Source organism: Tupaia chinensis, unplaced genomic scaffold (assembly GCF_000334495.1).
Source record: "Tupaia chinensis unplaced genomic scaffold, TupChi_1.0 Scaffold000366_1, whole genome shotgun sequence".
Classification (NCBI taxonomy): Eukaryota; Metazoa; Chordata; class Mammalia; order Scandentia; family Tupaiidae; genus Tupaia; species Tupaia belangeri.
The window spans coordinates 2,309,325-2,318,251 of NW_006159863.1; the positions used below are offsets into that span (position 1 = coordinate 2,309,325).

General features: G+C 40.7%; 1 protein-coding gene across 4 annotated transcripts in view; it reads left to right on the forward strand.

Annotated features, from left to right (window-relative positions):
* Positions 1–6,780, forward strand: part of ADRA1A (adrenoceptor alpha 1A) — a 104,167-nt gene extending 97,387 nt beyond the window's left edge. For 2 of the 4 annotated variants that reach the window (XM_006153237.3, XM_027773730.1), the window contains exon 3: positions 1,021–4,481. In XM_006153237.3, the coding sequence (XP_006153299.1) occupies positions 1,021–1,538 (518 nt within the window). In that variant the 3' untranslated portion in view covers positions 1,539–4,481. Of the gene's footprint in view, positions 1–1,020; positions 4,482–6,046 lie in introns of those variants that run through there. The other 2 variants (XM_006153239.3, XR_001370720.2) reach the window with 2 other exon arrangements.
* The last annotated feature ends 2,147 nt before the right edge of the window (positions 6,781–8,927 follow it).

Sequence of the window (8,927 nt, forward strand, 5' to 3'; positions counted from 1 at the left end):
TTCCTGCTGTATAAATCACTGGATGATATTTGGGCAGGTAGAGAGGATAGGAAAGGGCATTTGAAACTCAGTGGCCTAACTTGCAAAAAATAAAATGACCAATGACTGGGAGAAAAGTTTTCTGGTGAGTCTGGTTAGAACAAAGGAATAATGAGTGATAACATATTACTATAGCAAGAACCACAAATGTCAGCCAGTAGCCAAACATTTGGGAGTCATTGGGGGAATACTGAGAAGGGTAATGTACTATAACATCAACAGGCATCATCAAAGAAAAATGCCCAAAAGTTGGCAAAACTGCTATTTTGTAAATTTGAGGTTCTTGTTTAAATACAAAATTCCAATATTCAGGAGGGAAGAAAATACATAAATATTTAGGTCGTGACTATATAACACTGACTTAGAGGATAAACAGCTAATTCAAGTAACTAAATTTCAATATCAATTATTTGAATGGATGCCAAATTATTTTTAAATTCAAGCAACACAATTGGCATATGTAACCCAGTCTATGGCATATGTAACTCAGTCTAAATTTCATACTTTCATTTTTTTTTAAGGCTTCCCAATAGCCATCAAGTGATATTCTATCACTAAGAGCCGGTACAACTCCATCATGGGTCTACTCTCATGACCCACATGGAGCAAGGAAGAATGGTCTGAGGGGGTGTTATCAAAGAATTATATGCCCAGGGACTAATCAGTCAGATGTGAGATACTCAAATACATGTAGAATCATCTGAAACTTTTTTTTACAGATATATATATATATATATGGGCTGGCAGGTGGCAAGATGGTTAAGGAGCTGGATTGCCACATGGTCAACCATAGTTTGAGTCCCAGACCTGGTAGCTTGTTTTCTCACTTTTCCACTCTGTCTCTCTCTCTGGTCAAATTAAAAAATAATAATGATAAATAAAAATAAATAAATAACTCTGTAAAAAAGTTATGAACACACACAAAGATTTTTGCTTGGCTTGCAAGATAATAATATGTATAATCTGTGTATTTTCTTTCAGGGTCTTTCTTCCCTAATTTCAAGCCCTCGGAAACAGTTTTTAAAATAGTATTTTGGCTCGGATACCTAAACAGCTGCATCAACCCAATCATATACCCATGCTCCAGTCAAGAGTTCAAAAAGGCCTTTCAGAATGTCTTAAGAATCCAGTGTCTCCGCAGAAAGCAGTCTTCCAAACATGCCCTGGGCTATACACTGCACCCACCCAGCCACGCCCTGGAGGAGCAACACAAGGATATGGTGCGCATCCCAGTGGGATCAGGAGAGACCTTCTATAAGATCTCCAAGACGGATGGAGTTTGTGAATGGAAATTTTTCTCTTCCATGCCTCGTGGATCTGCCAGGATTACAGTGTCCAAAGACCAATCAGCCTGCACCACAGCCCGGGTGAGAAGTAAAAGCTTTTTGCAGGTCTGCTGCTGTATGGGATCCTCTACCCCCAGCCTTGGAGAGAACCATCAGGTTCCAACTGTTAAGATCCATACCATCTCCCTCAGTGAAAATGGGGAGGATGTCTAGATAGAGGTCAGGTGGAAGAGGGGATTATCTTAAATACCCGTCCTACTTTTTTATACAGAAGGCCAACTCACTCTTTCTGGAGGACGAGAAAGGACCACCAAAGGAAGGGACCACCTAGGAATGGAGAGGAGGACCCAACTCATCAGGCAGTGAGCAGGGAAAAGGGAAGATGTCTTGCAGCCAACCAGTTCAGAATGATGCTAAATAGCATTTCCCTGCAGCTAAGACTCCCTTAGCCGTCCTGAGCCCTCTTTCCACGTTTGGCCCTTTCTGTGACAAATACCATGGGAAACAGAATCTCATCCACAATCCAAAAGACTATAAATATAGGCTTATGATTTCATCATGAATATTTTGAGTACACACTCTAAGTTTAGAGCTATTTCTTGATAGAAGTGAGGGGATTTTATTTTCAGGCTAAACTTCTTGACAGCCACATTTGACATTTATGGGGAGAGGGCCTAGACAAGGAGAGCTTTAAGATGGTGGCTGATATCCAGGGACATTATTTTTAGAGCAAGTTTTAAAACTCCACCATTGCTGATATATCTAGCTTCTCACCTTGGGTGAAACTCGACAGTGTGATTTACCTTATCCTTCATTTTGACAGGCACTGCTTCTTGTTCCCCAAAGATGTGGAGTATGCATTGTGTTTCAGAATGTAATAGAGACATATTCTCTTATCCTTGGTCTGGAGAGAACTGAAAGAACCAGTCAGGGTACATATGGCTTTACCTAAGAGAAAACCATAGACATGAGGGTTGTTTCCTAAACTTAACTACTAGGGACAAAAATCCATTAAATAATTCCAAGATCATATGAAGGAAGATTTCTTCTATAACATATATAAAGATCAAGAGGTTAGGGTGGGGTAGTAATTTCATGCTAATATAGAGGCTGACAAATTACTCCACAGTCTTTTAGATGTGGCCTAGAAAGACCTGTCTTGGTAAATCGCTTACTTTTTCCAGAACTGTGTTATGAAAACCCAGAGCTTATAATATTTTGAAAGGCAAACTATTGACTTGCATTTTCTTTCATCTGCTCCACTAAAGTATAATGAATGAGGTTTCACCTGTGGCATGTTGAAATGAGCCTTATAATTCAGATACATCTTGAAATTTAAAAAATACTAATGCTTAGCTTCGGACAGGTGCTGACTGATCACCAAAGAACTGTCTAAAGCAAGAGTTTCAAACATTTTTTGACAAAATTCCATTTATTCTGGTGAAAGATCCAGTCACCCATTCAACTTCATCTGTTCCCACTTTCTGCAGGAACTTGTGGAATACACTCCTTTTTCTTTTATGTATGATAAATTTGGGTAAACCTTAATAACTCAGTATCTAACTAATGAAGAAGATGCTAACTCTATGTAACAATTAAAATATGCCTGTCATTCCACAATAAGAATTTGAAATGGGATTTTATAGAGTAATTCTTCATAAAAATTACTAGTCTAAAACTACTGAGCATTTTCATGGCCTCTTCTGTTTGCCTAACCTCCTCTGAGAATTTCTAAGCAGGTGATAGCTGTTACATAGCCTTCACCCCATCATCCTTCCCTTTCTCCCTGACAGCAAAATGATACTTCCCTTAAATTCTTCTAAAGAGCAAATCTCTTTCCACGTTGCAGTGGAGGTTATCCACGTGGATTTGGATTTTGTTGTTAATTGATTTGGATCATCTAGAATGCAACTGCTTCCATTTCAGAAGCCAACTTGGGGAGGCTGTCTTCTTATTGGCCAGATACTAGACTTTTGTTCAGAATCTGAATTCTGACACTTGGATGTTAGCAAGATTCTTTGGGTCTCTTGGCATATTCCACAACAGCTCTACCAGATGTGGATATCCTATTACACATTCTAGAAGAGAAGAAAGCATCTACAAGAACTTGAATATACAAATCTCACTTCTCTTCAACCTTGAAAGGAAAGATAGGTTTCATTGTTAGGAGGACCTTATTTCAGAAGGTGAATTTAAAAATCACTCTTGTTCTTGCCAAGTAGATGCTCAGAAAGAGTATCCCTATGGGAGAATGGTAGTCATTTTTCTTGAGCAAAATATAATCTCATGTTAGAGATGATTTTTAAACACCTGTATCATTTTAAATGTTAGCTATAGGAAAGCAAGGTACACCAGAAAGCTAGTGTTAATGCCACTTCTAATGAAAATAAACAACTAGAAAATCTTTTGGTCAACAAATAAAAACCATGACATTGTATCTGTGTAAAACTACCCATAAATAATTGTCTACTACCCTTTTCCCCAGACCTCCTCCCTCCAGGGAAGCAAATTTTTAACATTTTTGTTTTCCTTTTTCATAGTGTGATATTGAGCTTAAACATGTCAATTTTATAAGAAACTAGTCAAAACTTAGTCAAAGTGGGATAAACAATATTCAAGTTGAGTTACTTTTTACTCATCCACAAAAATCCCTGTACCTTTAAGCATGCCAAAAACTATCTAAAATGGTTACAGTTAAGCAAATGATTGTCATATTTATACTAACATGTTTACTGCTTCTATTTGGAGTTTGAGGAATTTGCCCAGGGTAACAGTGGTTTAAATGTCTTCTCTCATATGTTGTAAAAAGCAGTTGCTTTGGGACTGTTTGATCATCACAAAAGTCAATGTGATATGAAATAGGCAAAATTTTAGTTTATTTTACAATTCAAGTTGCATACATTAAGAAAGACCTTGAATCTTTTATGCAAAAATCACCCCAGACTATTGAATGATTTGAGAAAAGCATTTTGTTCATCATAGTTTTCTTTCCTTTACCTCTCTCATGTCTTACCCAAAACTGCTTCTGTTGGTAACCACTTCATGTGTTTAACACTCTCAAAAATTTAAGGCTTCTAATATGCTCACTACCTACTTGGATTGGTTCATCCAGGGTAGACAATAAGACTGGAGGAAATAAATATTCTCTTAAGGCTTTCCTGTGCAGTCTTACTGTGTGCCAGGCACTCCAAGGCATTTTTTACCCATTGTCTCTAAACCTCATAGCAACTCTGCTATTCCTAGTTAAGAGATGAAAATCTGATGGGTGAGAAAGGTTAAGGACTAGCCTAAGTCCAAGATGGAACCATGGTTCAAACCTGGGTCTCCCTAACTCTAAGCCTGCACATTTTCCATAGCACCCTGTTTCATAAGTAGTGGGGATAAAAATCTTCTGGTTTGGATTAGGATGCTGAAAGATACCAAGCCACACTCACACATTTTAATTATGTTTCCTTGAGATTTGCTTCCAAGTTAGCCTTGACAAATATGCCACCCAATCTCCAACCCAGACACACCTAAGAGCAGGTCACTGTTGGGAGGGTTTTGTATCTATAGTTCTATCAGACAGTACTACTGTTCAGGGGATAATAGTCTGGAATGCAAGAAAGACAAATAATACCACACTGAGAAAGGATGGACATAAGAGAGAATGCAGAAGAAGCCATATTGGCCAAGAACAGCAAAATACAATTGTGGATAGGAAATGTATTGAGTGGTATGTTGAAGTTATTGATTACCAACCACAGTTAACATGAGCACTTTTAGGACGTATATTTCTTTTTAAAATAAAGGGAAACAGATAAAATTTCACTCCCTTTCACTCATCTGTGTTCCAATTTTTGTTTTTCTCAGTTAAAGAGAAGAACAGTGATATAAAAATTTTACCAGGCATTGCAGGTAGTATGAATTTCACAAATGTCACTGTGGGAAAAGGGTTCAGAATGCCAATCTGCAGGTATCCAGAGACCTAGGCAATCTGAAAACAAGACAGTAGTGGACAACTGTGGCTACTTGTTAGGTAGCATTCACTTGGTCCCAGATTTCCTTTCACAAGGACCTGGCATCTTGGCTTCTTTGCTCTTCAAAGCGAACCATCATACAGACCTTCTGGTAGGTTTGAAAGTCTGGGTGATAGAACATTTTCAGGGGGACCAGCAGTTAGCGTAATGGCTATGTCGCTGAACTCCCATGTAGTCGACCGCGGTTCGTGTCCTGGACCCGGTGGCTTAAAACTCACGCCGGGTGCATGTGCATGCGTGCCCAGGATCCTGAGAGGAGAATGGAGGAGAAGGATTTGCGGCGTGGCCATCTCCCCTAGGGGGTGATTTCTCGCTTTCTGTCTCTCTGTCTGTCTGGCGAGCGCACGCACCCTATAGCAAAACAAAACAAAACCTCTCTGAGAACATTTTCAGAACTATTTTTGTGGGCAGGTAATCGTGCACTCTTTAATCACAGCTGCTTAATCCAGCTTGACAAACATTCTCCATTCCATCTGGGGCGGGTTCTGCCCAGGTCTTCTTGCCAGAAAAGATCTGCCTATGTAAAAATACTTGTGAACATAATTAAGGAAAGAGCTCTGCTCATCAGCAATGAGTCCAAGCAGATGGAAGGGAAACCCTCTAAGCAAAAAACAGGGTAACTAAGAAGAAGGCGGAGGTGGCAAATGTGGAGGCACCAGAGGTATTCTCACTGGTTATTCTGATCTCTTTTTACACTACTAGGACTTTTAACTATGAAACCACCTGTACACAGACCGGTCAAGCCCAGTTGGAATACTGTTCACATCTGCTCCAGGTCTACAAACTGCTATGGAGCAGGGCTGAGCCAGGCTACTGTGGCATCCTCCATCTTCAAAAGGCAAAGGCAGCAGTGGCTTCCAGAGTCCCTGCAAGAGGAGTGAGTGGAGATACCATTGTGGGGCTGGGCTAGCAAAAGCAAGTTAGAATTTCAGTGGAGGACACCGGGTCCCTTAGCAATACTCCCACCAGTAGTGTTTCTTTCATGCTCCCCATCCCCAGATATCATGGGGGCAAGGTTGAGAGTGGGCCTTATCTTCTCTATGCAGGAAACAGTCATTTCTTCTTTTCCACTGCAACATGAATTACTGGTTCTCCTGCCTATAAGGAAGATTGTGAAGGGAGGGTAAGGAAATGAGGAGGAGAAAGACTTACCTAATAGGTATTGCTCAAAGCAGAATGGTTTAGCAGTGCTTTGCTGCAACTGATAAGCAAAGAACTGCCCTGAAGCTGGTTGCCTATTCATTTTGAAAGACCAAATAATTGCCTTTCCTTTGTGTGTGGCTCAGGAGTTACTACATTACTTTCATTTCATATCATACTTAGTGAAGCCACGTTACAAACTAGAAATGTTTATTGCTAAACTATGAAAAAATACAGACTTAATTAGGTTAAAAAAAATCTAAGAGCAAATTTATACTGTATTTGAAGGGAAAAAAACAGGTATCCAGAGACCTAGGCAATCTGAAAACAAGACAGTAGTGGACAACTGTGGCTACTTGTTAGGTAGCATCCACTTGGTCCCAGATTTCCTTTCACAAGGACCTGGCATCTTGGCTTCTTTGCTCTTCAAAGCGAACCATCATACAGACCTTCTGATAGGTTTGACAGTCTGGGTGATAGAACATTTTCAGGGGGACCAGCAGTTAGCGTAATGGCTATGTCGCTGAACTCCCATGTAGTCGACCGCGGTTCGTGTCCTGGACCCGGTGGCTTAAAACTCACGCCGGGTGCATGTGCATGCGTGCCCAGGATCCTGAGAGGAGAATGGAGGAGAAGGATTTGCGGCGTGGCCATCTCCCCTAGGGGGTGATTTCTCGCTTTCTGTCTCTCTGTCTGTCTGGCGAGCGCACGCACCCTATAGCAAAACAAAACAAAACCTCTCTGAGAACATTTTCAGAACTATTTTTGTGGGCAGGTAATCGTGCACTCTTTAATCACAGCTGCTTAATCCAGCTTGACAAACATTCTCCATTCCATCTGGGGCGGGTTCTGCCCAGGTCTTCTTGCCAGAAAAGATCTGCCTATGTAAAAATACTTGTGAACATAATTAAGGAAAGAGCTCTGCTCATCAGCAATGAGTCCAAGCAGATGGAAGGGAAACCCTCTAAGCAAAAAACAGGGTAACTAAGAAGAAGGCGGAGGTGGCAAATGTGGAGGCACCAGAGGTATTCTCACTGGTTATTCTGATCTCTTTTTACACTACTAGGACTTTTAACTATGAAACCACCTGTACACAGACCGGTCAAGCCCAGTTGGAATACTGTTCACATCTGCTCCAGGTCTACAAACTGCTATGGAGCAGGGCTGAGCCAGGCTACTGTGGCATCCTCCATCTTCAAAAGGCAAAGGCAGCAGTGGTTTCCAGAGTCCCTGCAAGAGGAGTGAGTGGAGATACCATGGGGCTGGGCTAGCAAAAGCAAGTTAGAATTTCAGTGGAGGACACCGGGTCCCTTAGCAATACTCCCACCAGTAGTGTTTCTTTCATGCTCCCCATCCCCAGATATCATGGGGGCAAGGTTGAGAGTGGGCCTTATCTTCTCTATGCAGGAAACAGTCATTTCTTCTTTTCCACTGCAACATGAATTACTGGTTCTCCTGCCTATAAGGAAGATTGTGAAGGGAGGGTAAGGAAATGAGGAGGAGAAAGACTTACCTAATAGGTATTGCTCAAAGCAGAATGGTTTAGCAGTGCTTTGCTGCAACTGATAAGCAAAGAACTGCCCTGAAGCTGGTTGCCTATTCATTTTGAAAGACCAAATAATTGCCTTTCCTTTGTGTGTGGCTCAGGAGTTACTACATTACTTTCATTTCATATCATACTTAGTGAAGCCACGTTACAAACTAGAAATGTTTATTGCTAAACTATGAAAAAATACAGACTTAATTAGGTTAAAAAAAATCTAAGAGCAAATTTATACTGTATTTGAAGGGAAAAAAAATAATGAAAGCACCAGACTATTAAAACGCATGAACACAGTGGGTGAATTTAAAACCATTACAGAATTTGCTAAGACAGAAAACCCCAACTTGAGTTCAATATTTTCACCCATTTATGTAACATTTAATAGCTGTCAGAGTAATTTTCTTATCTCAACTCATTCCCATGCAAGTAGAAAGTTGAGGGAGAAATTAGTACCTGCACTTAGCAAACAGAAATGGGAGAGGGGGCGAGGACCTCTTTGACTATCTCCAAATCCAGTCTCCTTTTCCACAACACCTCAAAGGTTCCCAAGATTGACTGTTTCTTGACCTTCTGACTTTCCTGGGTCACTCATTCACCTCTGACCTATGATTACAGCTCTATTTACACCTTCTGTTCTGCTCTCTCTGTCAGCAGTTGGGACACAAAGGATTGTGCCAGGGGCTGAGTGCTTATTTATCTACAGGTCTCTCATTGACTAAAAGACAGGCGTGTCTACTTCTGCTCTTTGTCCCTAGATAGACAATGGCAGAGCAAAGGGACAGGCAGGGTAGGAAGCTGTTTGCTCAACCCTGGTGCCATGGAAGACAAAACCAGCAGGGATTATCACTTGAAGATCCTCAGGAAGGCCAAGGTCCTAAAAAAGTTATAGAAATATCCTTT